We start from the raw sequence: 24,583 nt of genomic DNA, 5'->3' as shown, positions 1-24,583 counted from the left end.
GAGAAAACTGATGTGGCATTATAAACCAGAAAGGAAAGTCAATGTTAAAAAATTTGCTTTGAGAAATGATCATGGTGCTACTTCCCAGTTGGATGATTTGGTGGCTGTCTTTGCACAGAGAGTTCTTTCTCCTTTTTTTGAGCTACACAGAAGTCTAGTTGAGTAAAAAGGAAATCAGGTTGACTAATATTTAACAAAATTAAATTTACATCACTGGAAAGCAAGTTGGTAGTAGATTTTTTTATCAGCAATGGTTCTGCTGAAGAAAAACTGTTCTGTGGCATCCTGAATGTTAGTTATCCTCAACTGCCTTGCTCTTTCTACCCTGCCTTATGCCACAACAGCTACCTCTCTTGTTGTGACCTGTTCCTGGCATGCTCTGGTGTTACAATTGAGCTCTCAGATTGTAAGGCCCAGAATGGGGCTCCAGCCCTTCATTTGCATATTTATGATATTGCTATGATTTATGTATGATTTATGATATGATATTGACAAAGCCTGAACTTCAGCATCACAGTAGTCAGGAAAGGCTACCAAGTGCTCAGCATGGCCATAATGAAGTAACCAGGGACACCAGCATTCATAGAGGGTCTGCTTCATGCCAGGCAGTGTGCTAGGGGTCTTCAAATATGTGATGTAAAGATTATTTCACTAAATGCAGAATTCAAAGCTTGGAGAGTTCTAGTAGTTGACCTGTGGACACATAGCAAGTAAGTGACCAGACCAGAACTTGGGTCTTCCTCTGTGCAATTTCAAAAACCAAGTCATTTTTCTTCCCAGGATGCTTCTGTTTTCTCAGTGTAGTAAATTTTAAATGGCTAAAATATATTTATATTAAATAGGCAATGTTTATAAGATGCATTGTACTTTCCTGTTCATTTCTTCCATTTAATAGCTGTTAACTAGAGTTTTCTAAGAAACAGGTAATGCAAAATATTGGAGCCCAAATCCACTATTCAGCTTTTATTGTTCACTGCTTTAAAAAAAAAATCATTACTTACAACAAAAATTAGTGTGTTTGGGGATGGGTGTAGCTGGAGTGGTTATTGAGTGGCTTTTGCTAGAAAAACAACGGAAATTTGACCTAATTTCTGGAAATACTAAGTCACTGAAATATAAGCCAGTTCCAAGAAGTTTGAAACTAACAAAAAGGATGATAAAGTTTTCACCTTTTTTTATAAAATCAACATTTTTCCTGTTGAAATTAAAGAGTGTGGTCCAAGTCAGTCACCGAAGCGGGCTTTCTCTCTCTGGGCAAGTGCGCCTCTGCTTCATCCACTGTGAGAAAGGAGCTAGAATTAATTAAGCTGGGCAGTTAGATGGGAAAGTTACCAGCTTTTTTGGCTAGGACAGGGAAGCCTTGATGAGTAATTTTGGCCTGTTTGGACTACCATAAACATAAACCTCTTCCCCTTTTCAGCATTTAAACTTAAAACAAGCCTTTTAGGAAAGCCTGCTCCCAGTAGCCCAGCAAAGACCCGTTTTCCAGGACCACTAAGTGATATGCCTTTATTGTCACTGATGTTTATGGCTGATGTTGAGGGAATTGGAAGGGGAAGTTCTATGTTGAGATCAGGGAATCCTAACAGCACTAAATTTATGGCGAGTTTTTTGTTTAAAAAAAATCCAATTATCTTTTGCATGTTTCGGGGATTTAGACTTTGGGTGCAGGCAGGGGGCCAAGGGTGTGTGAAGGGCAAAGTAAGTGGAGTTCTCTTATGACATGAATCATGTGTTTTTTTTTCTCCTCATCATTTCTTGTTTCCTCTTTTCATCCTGTGCCGTATTTGTGATTCAGAGATGTCCCACAGAAGGCACGTGTGTGGGCTGGTGCTCAGCTGACTTAGCATAACTGGTTTATCCTGCCCTGCCCCCTCCTTTTCACAGAGAACCTGCAGTTTTGGAGGATTTGACCTGACAAATCGTTCTCTGCATGTGGGCAGTAACGCCACTGATCCCGTGGTGAGTAGACACCAGAGGAAAGCCGAGGGTTAGATCTCACATGATGTGGTTGATGGGTTTGAGAGTGGACCCTGGGTTTTGCTCAGTATCTCAAAGCATGTTTGAAAAGAAGCCCTCCTGCACCCATTTCTAAGACACTGCACTGTCCACACGGAAGAGGGGATGACGCCCCCCTCTGGCCTCCCTGGCTTTCCTGAAAGAGGCTCAGTTCTTTAAATGACTTTGCTTCCAGTTTTTCTCAAGTAACAAATCCAGATGAGTCTGGCTTCTGTGGTCCCATCATTTGCACCCACAAACCTTTTCTTTACACTAGTTGCGGGTGCACAGAACTACAGCTACACAAGTAGTGAGACCCAATGGGGCCCATGACTGTTCTGACAGTAGGTGATGGCATTTCTAATGAGCAGTCTGACTGTGACTTACAGCATGGCCCCCCAAGGTCTCTACTTAGCCTAGGTCTTTCTGATGTGGGGTACCCTAGAACGAACCCAGTCTTCTTAGCACCCAAGCAAGCCCAACACCTCAGCACCAAGGTTACTGGCTCCATGAACATGCCGTGGGTCATGGTCTGGGGCCACGCCATCACTGTGGCATTAAAATTCTGTCCCCTAAAGATTGACCTACAGTTTGCTAAGAAACTATGAAATGAAAATGTCAGCTTTATATTTGTTGTGCTCAATTATCAGCTAAAATTCCCATCTGTGAGATACAGAATGAGAATTTCCTGGAAGATAAAACTATTTTATTTGGATATCCAATTGTATTGATTCATAAGCCAATAATTTTTATATAGTCAATCTTTCTTAAAAAATGAGAGAAAGTATTTTTCTTTTCTTTCTTGGGGTAAGTTTATTTTCTAATGCAAAAAAGAGAATGAGAGATGGTCACAGTCCCATTTGTTCAGGGAAGGAAATTTATGTACTCCTAGGCATTGACCACACGGAGCATCTGCGACAAAACTCTAATCAGATGTTGCATTTCTCGTGTCTGAGCTTCTACTGTGCCCTTAGCACTTTCCTAGCATGATCCTATAGTGTCATCCCTCCCTTCTCCCCCACTGCTGTGATTACATGGGCATTGGTTCATGTAAATCCCGCTGTACTGATGAAATGGAGCTCCCCTGTGTGCTTAAAATGATAGAAAAAAAGTCATTATCAGAGAAGAATGTACTAAGATTTAATAAAATAAAAAGTGACTCACATCCCATTTTAAACAAAAGCCTCCTAGTAGGTTTTAATTTCTAATTGAAAACATAAATAACAGCATTGAGTTAACATAAGAAAAAAAGGGAATGCCAGTGTTTTCCTGAAAGCTAGAATATTAATGGTTTGGATAGTAAAACCTGTTTCTGGGCTCCATTTTCCAAGACTGAAAGTATTTATGTTTTGTCTCACAGGGTAAAGAAGGAGACTTTGTGTACAAGGAAGTCATCAAATCGCCCACTGCCTCCCGCATCTCTCTTGGGAAAAAAGTGAAATCAGTGAAAGAAACAATGAGGAAGAGAATGTCTAAAAAATACAGCAGCTCCGTCTCTGAGCAGGTATGTGGCCACCCTGCAGAAAGCCCCTTGGGTCTTCCTGAAAACAGGGAAAGCTGAGTATGAGCCATCTGAGATTTTTAAATGGTGCTAAGTGTGCATTCCTTGTCACTAACCTGCCATAGGACCATGCTTTGTTTACGTAGACACTCAATTCACAAAACATTTATTCAGCACTTAGGGTTGTCCATGCACTGTGCAGTGTGCTGGAAATATGAAACACAGGCCCTGCCTTCTGCCTCCAGAGAGGAGGAAAGACAGCCACATAAAGAAGAGATGATTCTTTTGTGTAATAAGCATTGCAAACTTGAACACAAATTTCTCTCACCAGAATCCAACCTCAAAAAGTGTACCTGGACAGCAGACTTTCCAGACATAGCATAGATTATTCTAGAAACACATAGCAAATCGGAAAAGGAAACTCAGAAAATGCTTCCTGGCTATGGGACTTTGATAGATGTGAGGCTTCCATGGGAAGAAGGGGGGGGGTGCTTTTACTAACTGGGCCTATCTATAGCCGTGAAGAGATCACAGAATTGATTTTCTTCCTAGCTCTATAAAAATTTTCACTGTCAGAAATATGATCAGTGTCTGTCTTAATTGCATGGTTCAAAGAATAAAACCACTTCGAGAGCTGGGCCTTGAGGCAATTTTGACCATTGGATTTCCAAGCACCACCCCAGCCCCCACTATGGAACCTTTGTGGTACTCATTCTGCAGCTTGTTAAAGTATCTGTATATGAACTGATTGCTTGAAATAGGTGGGGAATGACACTTTGTGTACCCAATAAAGAACAGCTGGAAGTACAGAGATTTTTGCTCAGCTGATGCCCCCTGGTGGACATAGTGAGCTTAACACTAAGCATCTTCCTGTTGAGTTACTCAGCACCCATTGGTGGGCCCCCATCCCCACCCCCACTGCCCCCACTTGAATTCAGAGCCTGTACATCTTCAGTTTGTGTCCGTGGATCTCACTGTGGGAGTGCCAGTGATTTTTGGAATGTAGTAACTTTGTTAAATACCGAAACCATATATTTCGCTATATATCTGGGTGTTAAGTTGCTAACTACTTAGACAATTTGAATAATTTGTATAAATGGGAATATGAGAATCTGCCTAGTTGTTTTTCAAGGAGAATGCTTTTTTTCTTTCTTTCTTTTCTTCATTTCGATCTATCTCTTTCCCTTCAGAATAGATTAAATGTCCTCTGATAATACTCTGCAATAATAGAGGATTATATTCGACCTACTTTTGAAGTCCAGTCTGTTACTGGACTATTGAGTATGCTGAGTCCCTAAGCCTTTATCTAAATATTTTGTCTATGTGGAAGATAGATTTATACCTGAATATTTACTTGAAAAATAATTTTTGAATGCTTACTAAATAGTACCAGGTTTACAACTTTAAAATTATGCAAGAACATAGGTTAAAAAGGAAGAGAATATTAACCATAGAATCTAGTATGAATGTAAAAATGGATTTGATTGATAGAGTTGACAAATTGCTGAGAATTACAAAACAAAACCTGTCCACTCATGAAACTTGTATTTATTGAAACCATTTCTGGACTCAGGCCTCAATGGCCCACCCAGCTCCCCTGCTTCTGTACAGCCAGACTCTGAGCACATGGACAAACCCAAGCTCAAAGCCGGAGGATCTGTAGAAAGTCTTCGGAGTTCTCTAAGTGGGCAGAGCTCGATGAGTAAGTCCAGTTTGTAATTGTGGGTGATTTTCTTGGCAGTAAAACATCAGACATTTATTGAACCTCAAGTTCAGGCAAGTTAATGATAAGTAAGACCAAGTCCCTGCCCTTAGGGTGTTGTTATAGAGCCAGACCTGCAAAATACCTGGATTTGGATTCATTTGTTTGATATCAGGTGTACAGCAGGGACTCAGAAGAGTGAGTGATTAATATTGTTTGGGGAACATCGGCAGTGCGTCTCAGGGGAAGGATCTAGAGAATGGAGAGGAATAAGCTGGAAGAAAAGCACATGAAGGCTGGGGAAGGGAGGAGAATTAGAAACATCACTGATAAATACTGCTCAGCTGCTGCAGGGCCAGGGGTGGTTGGTGTTAGCCAGATGGTAAAGGGGGAGAGAGGAGCTTTAAATCCACCACTTTCTTACCCTGGGGTAAGTGACTTGACCACTCTGTTTCCTCATCTGTAAATGTGATAAAAATTCACTGTGCTGTGCATATGAGAAGTCACAGTGTTAAAGGCAAAGCCTGCTTCTAGCACTACAGTGTCCTCCAGCAGGGAGTCTCTAGGTCACTTGGATTCCCGCCATGAGGATGATGTGTCCTGAGCCCGCTGTCCAGCTAGGGTCTTGATGTGAACAGCCAGAGAACTCAGGACTTTCCTGCTCTGGTCCTGCCAAGGCTGTAGCACATGACCGCTCTTCCTGGGCATCTGCAAAGCCTTGAGGACCTTTCAGCTTCACTTCGTTGGGATCTAGTTTCACCCTCCCTCTTCCTGTTCTTCCTGCCCAGGTGGCCAAACAGTCAGCACCACCGATTCCTCCACCAGCAACAGGGAGAGCGTCAAGTCAGAAGATGGGGATGATGAGGAGCCACCCTACCGGGGCCCCTTCTGTGGGCGTGCCCGGGTGCATACTGACTTCACCCCCAGTCCCTATGACACAGATTCACTCAAGCTCAAGGTGGGCCTCTCCCTGGGCACAGGGCAGTTAGCCCAGGCCCTTCTGTCTCGTTGAGAAGCTTTCTTTTCTCCATACCTCTGACCCCTGGGATGTTGCTGTGCAGACCAGAGGATGTCTTGGCCACCTTGGTGTCCTGGGCACCTGTGTAGTAAAATGAAACGAGAACCAGCCTGCAGTCGAGGCAGAGAGGGTCTTGTGTCAGTCACTCTGTTATCCCCACCTCCTACCCAGCCCCTGTCCTCTGTCCCCTGTCCCCAGCTGCCCTCTAGAATTCTAATGGCTCCTCCATGCCCTGGTTTTCTATGCTTTTCCATCTGAAGATGGATTACTGCTTGCCTTGTGGAAACAGAGATGTCTATGTGGGATGTAGAGATGGAGTTCCATGAACTGTATGAAGTGATCACAGGGCAAGGGTTGCCACTGGCTTAGGACTGGTAGGAAATTCTTTCCCCAAGAAGAAGGGGCCCTACGGGTGATGGGAGGGTGTTCAGAGAGCTGAGGGCCAAGGGCTGCCTGGCTGAGGGCACCAGGAGACAGCCCAGGCCCTGCTGGCCTGTAGTGCAGTAGGGAGGCAGGGCTGTGATGTGGGGCCCATGTGTCATCCAAGTGCTCCGACTGGCCTCTTGGTAACTTCCAGTCATTCTGTGTTTAGTGCTTAGAAAGGTGACCTGTGGGACCTGGTTCTGCCTTCATAGTCCTTTCCCACTTGAAAGACTGGCAGGTCTGACTGATTCACTATCCATGCTTAGAAATGTTCCTAATAGAAAGACCTTTGTTCCCTGTGCCACAGAAGGGGGATATCATTGATATAATCAGCAAGCCACCCATGGGTACCTGGATGGGCCTGTTGAACAACAAAGTGGGCACATTCAAATTCATCTACGTGGATGTTCTCAATGAGGAAGAGGAAAAGCCCAAGCGCCCCACCAGGAGGAGGAGAAAAGGCAGACCGCCCCAGCCCAAGTCTGTGGAGGATCTGCTAGATCGGATCAACCTGAAGGTCAGTCAGTTCTTACTCTGGTAGCATGTCTCCACCTTGCCTTTTCCTTCTCCCAAATAAAGGAAAGAGTACTTTCAGGTGGTCTACATTGTCCCACAAGGGTCACCCATTAATATGATAAGTACCCATTCACAGAAGGCACTGACAGTATTCAAATGTTGCCCTTCACCTCTGCTTGGGTGATAGCATAAGTCCTACATCAAACTTTTGCCACTGGAAGTGCTGTAAGCCAAAACCTAGGTGCCCTGCTCACAGCTAGCTCCCTGGGGCCGGGAGGCAACTGGAGACTTTTTCTTCCTTGCAAACCTTCTTACTCCTGAGAAATTCCTGGGGCTCACTAAATTAGATCTCATAAATGAAGGAGGAGGCTTTTCCACTGTGGGTTGGTGATAAAGGAATTAATTGAATTCAAGGGCACAATTATAATGCCAGTAAGTGGAATTCATCCTCCTCGGCTGTGTACATCTTAGCCCATGATTAAGAAAACACCCCGCCTGCCTACTAAGCTGGAGGACTGGCGGGCACAGTACATTACAGATGATATCAATCTTTTGATCAGCATAAAAAATGACTAAGGGGAAAAGAGCTGAGGGGTCTGAGGCTAGTTGTGAGTCCTGCATCACGCGGCTGAGCTGTGATGCACCTTGGTCCTTCTGTCGCACAGGAGCACATGCCCACTTTCCTGTTCAATGGCTATGAAGATTTGGACACCTTCAAGCTCCTAGAGGAAGAAGACTTGGATGAATTAAATATCAGGGACCCAGAACACAGAGCTGTCCTCTTGACAGCCATGGAACTGTTGCAGGAATATGACAGTAAGTCTTTCCAGACACTGAAGTGGCCATTGGTAGGTCGGCCACAATCTTTGGTCCCCTGCAGACCTTCCATAAGCTCTTGGTATCCCTGAAGTCACTCATGGGTCTTGATCTTTCCAGAGCCAAGGTTGATTTCATACTGTGCAAAGTAGCTCCAAGACATAAATTCCCTAGGGCAGATATTCCCATAATAAAACTTAATATAAGCCAGGCCTGGTGGCACATGCCTGCAATCCCAGTGACTTGGGAGGCTGAGATGTGGGGATCATGAGTTCAAAGCCAGCCTCAGCAATAGCAAGGCATTAAGTGACTCAGTGAGACCCTGTCTCTAAAACCTTGTGGCTCAATGGTCGAGTGCTCCAGTGTTCATACCCTGATACCCAAATGGATAAATAAATAAATAAATCTTAATATACCCATGATACCCTTCCTGGCATATTTCTGGGGAACATTTGAGGACAGTGCTATATCTAGTGTCTAGGAAAATGAACTTGCAGTTCTAAGAAACCAGTAGTCTCCACCTTCTGTACCGTTGTGCTGTGCAGACTTCAGTAGGTAATTAGGATCCCTGGGTACAAAAATGACTGGCCAACTGGAAGTTTCTTGCTCAGCTAAGGGTCGATTATTTCTCAAAGCATGTGACAAATGGCTTTCTTATTGAATAGATTGGTTAGTGCCTAAGTAAAATTCATCAGTTTCCATTAAAGAAGGAGGCAATGTCTGTCTGAAGTGAATACGTAGTGTGAGCATTCCCAACTTAAATAAATGACAGCTTATTTTTACAGCCTGTGAACAGGATTCAGTGAGCGTGTGGCTTTTATGGAGTCTATCTGAATGCGTCAGATCCCCTGCTCCATTAGCCTCATCTTATCTTGCTCTTTTTTCTTCAGTCTGACATCAAAAACATTCCTGAAATTATTCATCACCCAGGGAGCAACCTTTACCGTTATTGAATTCAAATACATTTTCTTTCAAGGGCTCTGCTTCAGGAATATTAGTAGCTAATAGCATTTCTCTTGCTAAAAGACACACCAAACTATGGTTAATGGTGGAAAAAGAAATTGTATGTTACAGATGGCCCCAACTGAGGATGTAAAAGTAATATCCATTCAGTAGAAACCATACTTCAAAGTTGGAATCCTGATGTTTTCTCAGACAACTGATCTGCAGTCTGATACTCTTAGGATGTGGGGCAGTGGAGTGACCTGCAACACCCAGTAGGCCCCACAATCAGGAGGGTGAACAACCAACACGGCCGTGTCCCGCGTTGCTAAGCTGGGAGGTTCACCAGGTTGGGTATTCTCAATCCATTCTCAGCTTATGGTATTTTCAACTCACAGTGGGGTTCTGGAATCCCATAGTCAGCTGAGGAGGTATCATTTTAATTCACTTCACTTTAAAAGATGCTCACTCTAAATTAACTGATAGCACAGAGGAGCATAGACATCCAAACCCTCAATAAATAAGCAGCCTTCAGGGATAGATTTGTAGAAAATTACATTTTATATTTAATATTAATATATAACCAGGTCTGTGGTATTTGAGTCTCCCAAGAGACACCCTGGCGTGGACGGCCAGGTTGTGTGCCAGGTCTGGGACAGTGACTGGTATAGTCAACCAGCTATATTAATAGGAATTAATATTAAACCATCTGTTTTCCTAAACCCCATCTGCTCCATAACTTAATTCATTTGCTCTTCCTTGTCCATGAAGAACAGCTGGTTTATGGATACTATTTATTACACTTCCTGTATCCCTAAATCCTGAGTATAAGGCAGGGATCTATGCTTGGTTTCTTTAATGTCACATTGGCTCAGACTCATTGTTCTAGGATTTTTTTTTTGGGGGGGGAGTGGGAGGGTGGTTACTGGGAACTGAACCCAGGGGGGACTTAAGCACTGAGTCACCAGCCCTTTTTACTTTTTATTTTTGAGATGGGGGTCTCACTAAGTTGCTTAGGACCTTGCTAAGTTGCTAAGGCTGGTCTTGAACTTGCAGTCCTCCTGCCTCAGCCTCCTGAGTTGCTGGGATTACAGGCATGTGCCACTGTGCCCAGCTAAAATCAGATCTTGAGATTTGTACCAAGGTTGTTTTGTTGTTTGGGAATTTCCCTCATGCCATATAGTAGAATTTCCTTTTATTGGTTCTGAACCAAAGGCTCTGAGAGATCAGAGGTACCAATTAATGCCAAGAGGCTGGGTTCAGGCTTATCCTGGGGTTACAGGACTTCACTTCCAACGCAGATAAATTCATCATGTTTAAGAAGTATTCCTTCTAAGTAACTGATAACTTAGAGGAACATGATAATAGGTTTCTTTCAAACTAAATTCTTGTGCTCTAGAGAGATAAAAGTATTGAGATCTTTGAAGATACGTAGGGATCTTGAAAGTTTTCTAGCTCAGCCTTCTATTGAGAGCAATCAGTACAACTTCAGCACTGCTTGAAAATCAAAGCTGTCCAGAGTCTTCCAGTGCATACAGAAGGGCAGCCTTCAGATGGTGTTCCATTTGGGAAAGACTCTAATTGCCTTACACTCTCTTGTGTCTGGTAAAGCTCCCTTAAATTTTTAAAAAGTTTTAAATTAAAGTACACATTCTGCATAAAGGTTATCATCAACCATTTTTAAGTGTACAGCTCAATAAAACAACAATTTTCATAAGAATTTTAATTAGGAATTATTTCAAGTATGCAGTATAGAGAAAAGTTGCACTTCCTGAATTCACCTAAAAGTAACATTTTGCTATATTGCCTCAATCCTTATTTTCTTAAGAAATAGTGCTACAAGTCCACTGAAACTGCTGCTACCCAAGAATCCCAATTCTCTTCTTCTCCCTTCTCTAGTTATCAGCTCTCAAACAACTATGCATGCCCTGTGGCCCACCACCCTTGACATTTGAAGATTTCATAAGTGCCTTAGCATCTTCTTGCAGAGGTGTGTATACATGTGCATCCTTGTATGTGCATATTTGGTTTCAGGTGGGGAGAACTTTAGCCCAAGGAGAGTCCCGTCAGGTCCAATTTCAGGTCATACCCAAACAGGGTTTCAGCCCCTTGCTCTTATTTGACGGTGAGAATTTGCAGGGTTCCAGCTCATCTTTCTCATTTTTTGGACTTCAGCATGAATGCTGGTTAGTGAGGGAGAAGATTATGGGTGTGATTCTGCAGGGCATGGAAGAGCCATCAGTTCTTTTTCTCCCTGAGGAAGACAGTGACTCTAGCCCCTTGCCGTATGCCTCAGGCTTTTATAACCTGGACTATGGTTTCAGGTGTGGGGAGGGATCCTTGTCCTCTGTGCAATAACTCCAAGTAGCCTCATATGTCTGCTGAGGCAGGGATCCCCAGAATGCAGAGCCAGCATGCATCCCCATGCAATGGCAGGGAACATGTTTTCTGTTTTATTTCCATTGGTCAGCACTCTGGAGTCTGCTTTGGCGACTGTGGTATACTGAACTGTTGCCACCAGAGACAGATGACACCCATTCCTCTCCCTGCCTTGCAGCAGAGAGCTCAAAACCATCATTTTACAAGTATCATTTTACTAAATAACATGCTAGGCTGGAACAAAGGCCACTCCAAATCCACAGGCTATTCCACAGGATGAGGACATCACTCCAGAATGTCCTGACTTTGGGTGTGGGAGGGGGTCAGTATTGGTTCATGAGCTTCTAACTTGTTAATTTTTCATTAATCATTTAACTATTAGCACTCTTAACTTGGGGTTCTAATCTAAGAAGCTTTCCCTGTGAGAAATGCAAGCAGGAAGTGGCGAGGGGACAGTAGGAACCGCTGGCACATGTGTGGAATGGCAGCCCTCTGCCTCCCCGCATTTTTATTTTGATGACCTGAGAAAAGGCATCATATTTCTGGCTTATTGATTTCTCTTCTCTTCGTGTATGTGGTTGGGGTAGGAGGGCGGGAGGTGAAGAGAAAGGAAAATAAATTAAAGCCATTTGTCATTGCAACTAGCTATTTTATGTAGAAAATGTTTTCTTGGTTTCTGTTTTATGGGACTGAGCACACACTGTGCATCATGACACAATGATGCTCTGCTGTAACCTCAGTGTCCCACATAAGGCTCCGTGGGCCCTCTTCAGGAGGTGCACAGTAATGACACTGGGGAGCTGGGCGCCCATGTGATTTTCCATGGGAATTACTCTCGACAGGTCCCTAAGCAGAGATGGCTGATACTTCCTTTGCCTCCCACCCCTCTTGCCTCTCGCCCCAGGCTTACTGAGGTCTAATTGACATATAATGATGCTTCTCTTTAAAAGGGTTCCTCAGAACAAGGATGCTTAACTTTCACTTATCTACCTTAAGAGCATCTTCCGCTCACTTTCCACATCAGAGGGTTTCCTGAGTATTCCCCATCTCTGTTTTGTGACCAGAAAGTGAAAATGCTGGTCCCAGACAAAGGAGAAGGCCAAACAGAAAAGAAACACTCTAGTTCATCCCAAGCAGCAAAAACAAAACAGCTTTCTCAGTTGAGGGGTCTCTGCCCGCTCTGGCCAACCTTCATCTTGCTGAGGTAATACAAGAGCCAGCACATGTCACCAAGGGCTAAGAGTGCTCCTGGATGCTATTAATAGAATGTGATATTTCATTTGACAATTTTATATAAGCCCCAAATTCAGAGAGGCAGTAATGTAAGTAACCTGAAGTACCTGCCTTACAGGTCTCTAAAAAGGTCATGTCCAAATCCCACCTTCACTTGGCTCTTCCTCAATGGTGACATCACTTGGAGGGGACCAGGAGTGCTCCCCCCACTCCAGTACCACACCCTGCAGCTCCCCTCCCCCGAGGGCCTTGGGTCTACCTCTGTTTGGTAACCGGAAAGGCACTGCGAAAGTCCTGCTCTGATTTGTCTTTGTGCGATTGATATTTTATTTGAGAAAAAATGTATTCATTTGTGTCTTAAAATAATTTGCCCCCTTCTAAAGTCTAAGGCTTAAAATCACGTGGCAGTGACAGGATAAAGCTGGGACCTGACATGGGGACCTCTGCTGTTTGCACCCCTTGTGATTCTTTGTCATGTGTTTGCCTTCTCCAGGTAACAGTGACCAGTCGGGGTCCCAGGAGAAGCTGCTTATGGACAGCCAGGGCCTGAGTGGATGCTCCCCACGAGACTCGGGCTGCTACAAGAGCAGCAAGAATCTGGAACATGGTAACGTCCACCTAGACCTCTAGGAACCTGTTTTGAAAGTTTCCAATTTCAAAAGTAGTACGGTCTCCAAAAGATCAATTCTTTTTTCTGTTTTAATATTTTTAGTTGTAGATGGACACAATAACTTTATCTTGTTTGTTTATTTTTATGTGGTGCTGAGGATCCAACCCAGTGCCTCGCACATGCTAGGCAAGCGCTCTACCACTGAGCTATGACCCCAGTCCCAAAAGATGGACTCTTTTACCCTGATGAACCTAGAAATCGACTTTCCATTTCCAGCCACTTCCCTGTGCTAGTCTGCAGTTGGCCTCTGTGTGTCTTCCTCTGGCTGCTGTAAGAGGTTCATGAATTTCACCTAAAATACCTGCAGCTGTAAAACCTAAAACATGTGTCTCCTAAGCCCTTATGTAACAACAACTGACATGTGAGTATTAAGAACACTTTTCCACAAGGAAAACTGTGTACCAGGTAGACATCAGGGTCACACCAGCAGCCACCTCTTAAACACCCCAGTTGCTCGGCCTGAGTCCAGTCCAGAAGCAGTTACCATGGAAGAGGATGACAGGAAGGCTACATGTATTTTTTGTGGTGTCCCTAACACTCAGGGAGCAGTCAGTATAAAGTTTCAAACAGAAGCAGAGTCTTTAGTTAGAATGGGGTCAGGTAAGCGAATGTCACCATGAGTGGTTCTGTGGTTTCTTGTTGTGACCCTCAAATTCCTGTTGGTGCAAGATTAGAAATAGTAGTGAAGGATTCACACTGCTATCGTGACCTATTGAAGACCGTTGTGAAAAATGTCCAGGTTTGATGGTTTTTAGCTGCTACTGGAATGCCTCCCAGTAGTCCATGTGTTAGCATATTCATGAGGGACCTGCAAAAGCAAAGTTTTGGAAACTACAGGTTGCAGTTCATTACTGGGTTCTAAGGTCAATTAGTGAGTCATGTGTAGCAGTTTTATAAGACAAAATAGAGTAGAAAATACCAGAATGCACTCCATAAGGTACGTTATGCATTCCAGAAGTACACTAGTAAGTACTGTGAGTGTTGTGACTAGTACTCTTTGTGTTTTAGTATTATGTGTGCATGTGTGTTGGATGGTGAATGTAAAGTGTGGTTCTTACTATGGATCATGGTAAAAAACAGTGACAGCCATTGTAGGCACCAAAATCAGGACTAAAGTGATGCAAGTAGGTGCTCAGGGGTCAAACTGATGAGCTGCTCACTCCCTGTACCAGCCTACAGTTGCCTGTCTCAGAATGTTCACTCCTTAGCATGGCATCCTGGGCGCCTTGTTTGCGTCACCCTGATGCCAAGTCTTAGACTACCTTGAGGACTTCAAAATTTGTCCTTTAAAGCTCCTACTCAGGGAATTCTGTCAATCTGGGAAGATAGTGAATCTCTATGTACCCTAATACTCAGCCTTCATCAAGGAACCCAACCCCACTCCACGGAGCACCAGCCATCCTCTGTTGCAGAAAACATCATATTCTTGTGTAGACCCAGAAGGTTTTGTTGTTATTGTTGTTAACAATCTTTCCATAGCCAAAAATTTTCAGTAAATTAATTGCAACTTTTCTGACTGGGTAAAGATTTCATAGGTATCACTAGCAGAAATGTTCATGCCCCCAAAGAATTCAGGTTCATCCACTGAAGAACTAGATGAAAGAAACTGATGAACCAACTTTGAACTCAAGGTGAATTCAAGGATCTTTCCAATCTAATGGGATTTGTATAGAAGTTAGGGTAAAGGAAAAAACGTATTTCCAAAATTAACGCAAGTGGAGTTTTAAGTTTCTGTTTTAACTGATTTTTAAACTTTAATGTGATGTGTTTTCTGAAGAGGGAATTTTCCGTTTATCTGTGATGATTATTCTGTTAATGAAAAATGGGACCATGGTTAATATATTCAGGACTAAACCTCAGCTAATGATCTCTATGTGACAACAAAATAATAACCTACAAATAAATGGCTAGTGTGTTGTTATTTATCAGCGTAGAACATACAGGTGGACGGGGTTTGAAGCCTCATGTAATTATACGCGAGGGAGGACAAATGCCAATTTGACCATGTCTCTGCTTTGCCTAGTGCAAAATATTCCATGTATTGATCTGTGTCTTATCAACAAGGATGGGATCATTAATAAAATGTCTGATTGAGGCCACTGTTCTTCTCCATCCATCTTAATGTGTGCAATTATACTTGATGTGACACATTTCATATCAGCAGTTTGAAATTAGAATGAGCATGGTAGAAACTTTGAAATTATGGAAGGAATCTGTTTTCTTCCTGCTACTAAAGGCCAAGCCACTTGTAACATCAGAGCCCTGGCCTTTTACTTCTCTTCCTTTCCTCATCTATGCAGCATACAGATAGAGATTTTTTTTTTCCAAAAAAGAATGTCTTTCATGTACCCCAAAGTAGCCATTTCCTTTTTTGAGTGGGCATCAACCAACCCTTCCTCTCCCCTCCCAGTCAAATCAGCCCACGGCCTGATTACTCATTGCCACTAAATGTGTTGGGAGGGTGAGATTGCTCCATGAGGAGATGTCAAAATCATAGATTAAAAATTGTTTTTTTTTGCCCAGTCCTATTTTATATTTTATTTACATACAGGGTCTTATTGAGTTGCTTAGCACCTCACTTTTGCTGATGCTGGCTTTGAACTTGCAATCCTCTTGCCTCAGCCTACTGAGCGCTGGGATTATAGGCATATGTCACCATGCCTGGCTTAAAATTAAAACATTTAAAATATTACTTAAAACAATGTAGTAGGAAGAAACCCTGACTTACAACATAGGGGCTTTCCAAAGATCAGAGCCAGACATTTCTTCAGATATTCCAAACCTGATATGGTTTTAGGATTTTTCTTTTTTGGGGCGGTGGAGTTACCAGGAATTGAACTCAGCAGCACCCAACCTCTGAGCCATATCCCCAGCCCTATTTTGTATTTTATTTAGAGACAGGGTCTGAGTTGTTTAGCACCTCGCTGAATTTGTGATCCTCCTGTCCCAGCCTCCCAGGCCACTGGAATTATAGGTGTGCGTCACCACACCTGGCTAGGACTTTTCATTTTTATCTATAGGCCCACAGAAATAGGATCACTGGGGTCACATAGTCCATTATCAGGGTGGTCTCCTCGGGCATCAGTCCATTGTCATAGCAGACAACAAACATGTTACTAACCAAAGACATAACAAAGGATGGTTCATTCGTGCCTGTGTGCATTGGCTGTCTGTAGGTTTAGCACAGTGCTTGGCCCATGGCATGCTTTTGATAAAGCTTTTCAAGCGGCAGCAGTTAATATCAATCATCAGTCAGCCAGTAAAGTAGATTGTTTATGGTTGATAATTCAGTGATCAGTCTGACAAGCCCTGATCTACCAGAGCCATTTCTTTACTGGGACCTACAACCATACAAGTATTTATAGATGGTCTCTGGTAAAGTACTCACTTCAGTTTATTTCCTGGACTGAATCAAAGTGGACTGGTTGTTTCTGGATAAATTTGTTAGCAGGGCACAGCTTCAAGAAGGGTGTGATGTGAGAATTTGTTGATCACCCTTTCAGAGGGACCGTTTATAGAAACTTCCCAGGAACCAGTCCATCTCCCCATTTCATCCATGACTTTTTGGACATGTCCTCACCCAGCAGACATCTCAGGGGTGTGGTTTCTAGAGTGGGTAGGGATGTCAGGCTTCTTCGGAGTCAGCTAAGAGCAGACATGAAGCCCCACTTTCTTTTATTGCCTGACACAGTGTTTCTTTTCCATATAACCGATGTGTTTTGGTCCCCATGTGAGTCCTTTTATTAGTTCTTTCTAAAAATAAAAACTGGGACCCTACTTCACTCAGAGTCCTGAATGATGGCTTTGTGTCTTTAGTGTAACCCAGCAAGGGGATGTGGGAACTGGAGACATCAGTTGTGCCTGCACATCTGAATGCATGGGTCTGACTGACTGACTGGCTTTCACATGTGATTGTCTCACAGGCAAGACTCAGAAAACTGGCCTCTTATCTGCCAAGTTGTCCACTGAGGCCAGCCTGAAGTCTTTCAACAGAAATCAGCTGGGCAACTACCCGACGTTGCCTTTAATGAAGTCGGTGGACGCCGCGAAGCAGGGAAAGGAGGGCAGGCTGGGCCGCGGTCTCACCCCCGATGCTTCCAAGCACTGTGACCCGCCCTTAGTAACTAGTTTGACTAAGAACCGGAGAAGCCTCCCAGTGTCCATCTGTCGGAGCTGTGAGACCCTGGAGGACCCCCAGACAGTGGGAACCTGGCCTCGATCCCATTCCCTGGATTACCTTCAAGGAGAGCCTGATGCTGAAAAAGATGTGCCTACTGAGGTGACAGAACCCTCCCCTCAGATTGTACCCGAAATGCCACAAAAGACAACCGCCTCGACCGCCAAGGTCCAGGCCCCTGGGCGAGATTCCATTGCCGACAATGCATTGCTACTGACCCAAAGCAAGAGATTTTCTGAACCCCAGAAAATGACCACTAGGAAACCCGATGACCCCATGGCAACCACCGACCGAGGCGTATCACCTCCTCAGTGTCTGCCCAGAAACTCTGAGACTCGGCTTCCTGGAGCCAAACACAGTTTAACAAGGACGTCTCTCGAGGGTCACAGAAAAGGACATGATTTTGAAGGAACATACCATCCCCCGGGCACCAAAGAAGGGGCAGATGCTGAGCAGAGGGTCCCTGAAACAAGGACACAGCCCAAAACTCCACAGCCTCCACCTGTTCCTGCCAAAAAGAGCAGAGAACGTCTTGCCAATGGCCTCCACCTGGTGCCCGGGGCCCCTGGCGGAACCCCACCCAGCCCTGATGCCCCGAGCCTGCCCATAAAGAAGACTGGCCCCTCTGATTGCCCAATGCTGGCCGCCCGATCACCCTTGGGCCTGGAGCCTGGCAGCCCCTCCTGCACCAGGCCACCGCCCTGGCTCTCAGAGCTGCCCGAGAGTGCCAGCCTGCAGGAGCATGGCGTGAGGCTGAGCAGAAAGGTGTCCTGCGCCCGGGGTGTGGATCTGGAGATGCTCACCGAAAGCAAGCTGCACGCCGAGGGCATCGACCTCACCGAGGAGCCCTACTCCGACAAGGTACTTCAGGCGCAGCCCAATGGGCACTGGCTGCAATTTTTGTCCTTTCAGGCAGCCAGGTGAGATGGAGGCCAGCACCAGGAGCCTGGTGTTCTGAGGGTGCTGGATGACCTGCCCCACTAGAGACCCCTGGTGGACAGGGAGCACCATCTCCAGATAAAATGCAAATGCAACCGTGCAATCTACTTTTGCTCTTGCTTGTTAGTTTTTAGTTTGGGGCAGTTTTGCTTTCCTGGGAGAATGATCAGTGCCAGAACTGGTTTGTGATAAGGATCATTTTGTGGACAAAAGATCAAGTCCAAGTGTTGGTATCTACTTGACATGAACGACCTCCCCACTTTATTTCCATACAGGTCAGCTGGGGCTAACTACCTCTTTGATGGATCACTGGGAGCAAATAACAGTAAATGGGAACATACTTTGGAAATTTTAGAGCCCTGTTCAGATATAATATACCAATTACAATGAATAATAATCTGTAGATTGTAGAAGGAAAAAATATTTCAAAAATTATACTCAAAATATTTAGTTCTATAATGAAAAAATCATTTCTCATTTGAAGAAGAAAAAAGATCCACCAGTACCAAATTGAAGTTGAAGACAAATCAATAATAGGGGTGTCTCTATATTTCTCCTGGAAATGCATGTTTTGTTATGAACATTCTTATTACAAAATTCTCATGGCCATGGATGCCTTTCAATAACTTTTCTATAACCTTTCATGAGTAAACCTCTTTGAAGGGAGAATTCAACAGTGAATGTGGTGAATGCAGTGGTATAACTTATAACAGATGAAGGGCAAAGAGTAGAATATCTAGAAGAGAAATTCATTTTTCTGCAGTTTAGGAGACTATATTCAGCAACATTGGAGGAACCTGAACTTGCAAAATGGTCAGATAAAGTGATGTGAAGGCATTAGCCTGAAAATTACAGGATGCTCATGTTCTGCCTCATATTTCAAAACGTTTTTCTAGAACTCACCATTATCTGGAAGATGTAAATATATTTTCTCAAAAGCATCCATCCCAGTGATAAAGAACATATATTTACTTCATATTAAAATTTTTGGAGTTATTTCCCAGAAGCTAATTTTCTTATCCTACCTTATGTTTAATTTATCTTAGAAAAAGGATTTTAAAAAATCTGTACCACCCTTCATGCTCCATTTTTGTTCTCCCCGGCAGCATGGCCGCTGTGGGATTCCAGAAGCTCTGGTGCAAAGATATGCAGAGGACCTAGATCAGCCAGAGAGGGACATCGCCACCAACTTGGACCAGATCCGTGTGAAGTTACTTCGGAAGCAGCATGGCATGGTGGTGAGCAGCTCATGCTTCAGGGTCCCTCCCCCACTTTCTGCCATGCAGTTAGTAACAGTGCTGATGTCGGGCATTGATGAGTGCTTAGTGGACAAGGGCTTGGCATAGCCCTGGAAAGGAGACAGCTGGGAGAAAGTAACACAGAGTCAGCCTGGAATTTGGAGGTGGGGTGCTGGGGTCAAGCCCAGGGCCTCATGCTTGCTAGGAGTGCTCTGTACTGAGCTGTACCCCAGTGGCTAGAAATTTTTCAAGATACAATTCTAAAAAGAAAATGATCAATAATCCCAGCTCTATGAAAACTTTTTTTAAAAATCCCTCTAATAGACTCAATATTTTAGTTAGGAAGAATAATGTCAAAGAGCTCTTTTGTACCACATAGGACTAGAGTTAATAACCATATATTATATACTGGAAAATTACTAAGATAGCAGATTTCAAGTGATCTCACAAGAAAAGTGCTAACTATGTGAGGTAGAGCTCTTTTGTACCACATAGGACTAGAGTTAATAACCATATATTATATACTGGAAAATTACTAAGATAGCAGATTTCAAGTGATCTCACAAGAAAAGTGCTAACTATGTGAGGTGATGCCTAAGTTAAAAAGCTTAATTTAACCATTCGGCAACAGGTCTCTTCATCAAAGCTTCATATTGTATACCTTAAGTGTCTCCAGTTTTTCACTGCTCAAATTACAATTTACATTTCTGTGTGCATGCATAATAGTAAATGTTATTGTTTTCAGTTATCAGGTCATAAATCTATTTTACTGTTACAAATTTGTTTTTATAATCAGTATATCAACATGTTCCATTAGATGATTATTTCTTAACATAGCCAATTGCATATTGTTGAAAATTTAATTTTTTTTCCAGTTGTTTAGTTTAAATAACATAGTATAGAACATCCTTTTTATAAGTCCTTGTAGACTTCCAGGGTAACTTCTGAGGTTATATTCTTTGCTTAATCAAGATTGTACAAAATCTCCATGATTTTAGGAAAGATATATATCTGCATATGAACCTAGTAGTCAAATTTAAATGTCCATTTCCCTGTCCTGGCCAACACTTGATATGATCGTATTTCTAAATTCTTTTTAACTATATTAATCAAATACTTAATTTTCTGTTTGATAATTCAAATTCAGAATATAGTAGAAAATCTACTTTATGAAAACCTTTACATTTACACAGGTTTTTCCCTGCAAATCACCTGGGGGAAGAACATAGCACAGAGAGGCAAAATAGGATCTATAAATGCTTGAAGACTTGAACACTAACTGGGATTTAATTCCAGATACCTTCTAGAACCTTCTAGAACACTTTCTTCAACATCTGTTTCATCTTCAAGAAGAATTCTTTATGCTGGTCTTAATTTTAATATAACACTATCATTTGCTAATAATCTAGCAATGATGTACTTCAGTACCATTCCTTTTAGAAATAAAAGAAGTGGACCTCCTTTGGCACATGTAGAGTCTTTGTAACACTTTTTTTTTTCAATTCAGATCCCAAGTGGTGGCCTCACGGAAATCTGTAGAAAGCCCCTGTCTCCTGGGTGCGTTGCCTCTGTGTCTGGCTCATTTCCATCGGCCTGCCCATGTACACCAGCACCCTCTCTGATGCGGGGTTCAGCACACTGAGCCAAGTGCCTTCTCTGTCCCACTCTTGCCTTCAGGAGGCCAGCATCACAGAGGAGCGACACATAAGAAAGCTTGTATCTGCAGCCAGACTCTTCAAACTGCCACCAAGCCCCGAGGCCATGTAGCCAGGCCCAAGCCAGGCTCACGATGGACCTCCCTGGACAAGAGCCAGCCTTTCACTGTGCTTACGAAGCTGATGCAATTCCTCAATCTCTGGCAGGGCAGCCAGAGCCAGATAAAGGGCCCCGAGCGTGGCCTACAGAGTGTGAAAACCAGGCACAGGACCGAGGACCTTCTCCAGAAAAGCCCCCTGAAGGAAATTGGTGCAGTTCTCTTTGACCCCCAAAGGCAAGACCAGCACTTATTTTCAGAACACAGAAGAGCCAAGATGCTAACTAGCTACAAACACCGTGCCTCCAGTCTGTCTTTGTGAATTGTCAGAGGGCTGGGTGGAAAGGGCAGGACAGCCTGACCCATTTCTGATTACACCACTGCCCTTCTGTTGGTCCAGTGGATGCCCAAGCCAGACAGACTTAGCTAGGCCAAAGTAACAGACTCTGGAGTTATCGTACACTATTGACCATGCTCATTTGTTCAGAGGTTAGAACATCTGGCTGCACCAGGAAAAAGAAAGTCCTATCTCCTTTAGATAAACAAAAGACTTTTAAATAATTGCTTCCTAGCAATCAGCTTTTATTTGCCTTAATATGAGCTTCTAAACATTATCTAACTAGTGTCCACAACCCTGTAACCCTAGTTCCAAATCTTCAGCTTAGACTGCCATCTAACATATCTGGGATGTTTCCAGCAAAAAATGGGCTTTTCTAATTGTCTCATTTTAACATGGCTTACTTTGTAGGGGTGTTTATCAAGCAGACATTTCATGTTGGATTTCGGCTTTTAAACTAATCACACAGATTTAGTAAAAAGCCATCTGAAATTCACAAGTTGTGTGTGTGTGTGTGTGTGTGTGTGTGTGTGTGTGTTAACTGCAGTAACTGCCTTTACTTTTAATCAGTTTCATATTCTGCCACATTGGTCACTCTGTTGCAGTATTGACTTGGAATCCTGACAACATCCATTCCAAAATTCAGTCATCAGTTCATGGATCACCTTTGCAGAAAGTCCATAAAGTTGAATATTTCAGAAAGTTGTTTCTAAAAAAGGGAAGTAGTTTATGAGATGCTTTTAAAGTTTTTCTTCTCAGTTTTATAATTAAGATATTGCTGTTCTTCTTATTTAGATAATTCTTCTAATTCAAACAAAGGTTCATTGGAGAGCCAGACAAACCACATTAGCTCGATGTTAAGCATTGCATGTTTTCAGTTGTTTTTCAACTGATTTCAGCATATTGTATCCTCTTTTAGTCTGCTGTCTGATTTTCTAGCAAACAGCAAATTTAGATGACTATTAAGGCTTCTGTTGCTTACAAAATGATTTTTTTTCCTTCACGTTCTTATCATGAGCACTCTTTGAAGACTCAAATGTGATCATGTGTACAAGAAACATTTTGAACACAAGACTTGGATCAAAAGTGCTGTAATATTTCATCTACTTAACGAAAACAAATTATTTCCCTCAGGGGAATAGGAAAAGTGATGTCATTAACTACAAAGCCACCTTTAACATAGGCTTTATCTATCTGGATCCATGTCTCTGAGGAAAAGGACATTCTCAGGTGATGTATTTTTTTTCATGCTTTCAGTATGCATTTTTAAAAAATAATATATGTTTCTTTAATAACATTCATCTCCTATAAGAGGCCATGTGAAGAAGTTGTGGAAATGTAAAATAAAAAGGTAAAGCTGCCAAATTTCTATTAACTCATAAGAACAGCTCATTTTTGTCCTCTCAGACTGTGGATTAGCCCATCTGGAATGTGGGGGATGCTGCAGGGTCCTCAGATAGCTACAGCATTCAAACAATTTTCCATGCTGTGGTAGAAGTGGGGCTTTTCTTCTTACTTTTGAAATACCTCAGCTTCACATTTTGACAGACTTTGCTCTCATCATTTCATGTGGGCAAAAAGACCACACAAAAGTCATGTTAGAGATTTTAAAAAGGATGTATTGGGGGGGGGGCGACTATCATGTGAATTTCCAAATTTTAGTTCACTCCCAGTGCAGGACTTTCACTGAAACTAGCACCAGAGGTGTTGAGAATGCCAAACCATATTTTTATCACTCTTTGAACGTCATTGCCTTTGCATGAAAAATTAAATTCAGGGACCACAAATAATTTTTAGTGTGAACGTCTGATCTAAGGGGGGCTGAGGTTGTTTTTACTTTATAGTTCTTTTTTAATTTTGTTTTTATATCTTTAGTGTTTGTTTGGTCTGCTTTTTCTTTAACCTTTTAATCTGGTCTGAGAAAAGCCTGAATGTTTGTATGTGACATTTGACTGAGGTGGTGTGGGGCTGCCTGTGGATGTTAGTGGACAGGTGGGAGGCTTTAGCAATATCCAGTTTTAATCAGTTGCATTTGGTACAGAATTTTGAGTCATGGTGAAAATCGTTGTTTTCCTTGGAAAGCACAAAAGAAACCTGGAAAGGCAGTTCAGCTCAGGTAGCTACATGTGATATTGTGTATAATTTTTACGTCACAGCTTCTGGAGGGAAATACAGTTTCCCAAATACTATTTACATTCCTAGATAACCGAGAACAAATCGTTTTTTGTGGGCTTCCTTTACTCAGAGGCCCTTTTCTCTGTCCTGAACCCAGGTGTGGTTGAAATTAGAAATGACTCGTGTTAAAAATCAGTTCCTGACATAGCCAAGTTTGCTTTTATAACTGCAGCAAAAGAGATCAATCCCCAAGTCACTGCTACGTGTGCATACTACATTATATTTAAAAAAAAAGTAATCGTCTTGAGTCCAAGTTATCTTGATTTTAAATTAATAGAGAAAACTGTCAAGCAAGTTATATAGCAACTAACAACATTGCACTTTCTGTATATGAAATCAATATTTAAATAACTTATTTTTCTCCATTGCTGTTCTTAAACATTGTAAGTAGCTGTAATATACCAGTACCAATATGTTCTTGCAATTGCTTCAGCCCAAGAAAGCTGTGTATTGTTTTAAAAATTGTAAAAATTATTGTGACGATTCATTTAGCAAAAAGAAAGGTGGACAGAAGGCTTTTCCTATGTATCAGAACTTGTCTATAATTATGTCATCTATGTACCTAGAAAAAAAAGTAAATAAATTTCTTCAGTTGAATCTTCTTCTTTTGTTGTTCTTGGGATATTTCAAAGATGAAGGGGTATATATGAAGGGGAAATTAAGAAATGTGGTTAAAAATGAAATATATTGTGAAAATTATAAACTATTACTTCAGCCACATCTCCACACTATCTGACATGTACCTAGATTCTCTTTGTTGATTTAC

The 24,583-nt window shown here is 42.6% G+C and overlaps 1 protein-coding gene across 1 annotated transcript in view; it reads left to right on the top strand.

The window, feature by feature from the left end:
- LOC308640361 (SAM and SH3 domain-containing protein 1-like) overlaps positions 1-23,685 on the top strand; it is a gene marked incomplete at its 5' end in the record, with an annotated part of 89,942 nt that extends 66,257 nt beyond the window's left edge. Inside the window, 11 exon segments of the mRNA XM_081312296.1 lie at positions 1,888-1,962; positions 3,359-3,502; positions 5,066-5,201; positions 5,990-6,159; positions 6,950-7,159; positions 7,824-7,974; positions 13,022-13,135; positions 17,122-18,236; positions 19,421-19,552; positions 21,060-21,123; positions 21,126-23,685. Coding sequence (XP_081168422.1) covers positions 1,888-1,962; positions 3,359-3,502; positions 5,066-5,201; positions 5,990-6,159; positions 6,950-7,159; positions 7,824-7,974; positions 13,022-13,135; positions 17,122-18,236; positions 19,421-19,552; positions 21,060-21,123; positions 21,126-21,319 — 2,505 coding nt within the window. The 3' untranslated portion in view covers positions 21,320-23,685.
- Between the last annotated feature and the right edge of the window lie 898 nt (positions 23,686-24,583).

Source organism: Spermophilus citellus, assembly GCF_964194105.1.
Source record: "Spermophilus citellus genome assembly, contig: SCAFFOLD_180, whole genome shotgun sequence".
Taxonomy (NCBI): domain Eukaryota; kingdom Metazoa; phylum Chordata; class Mammalia; order Rodentia; family Sciuridae; genus Spermophilus; species Spermophilus citellus.
Note: the sequence above shows the minus strand (reverse complement) of the source record. Positions and strands in the feature narration are given on the sequence as shown.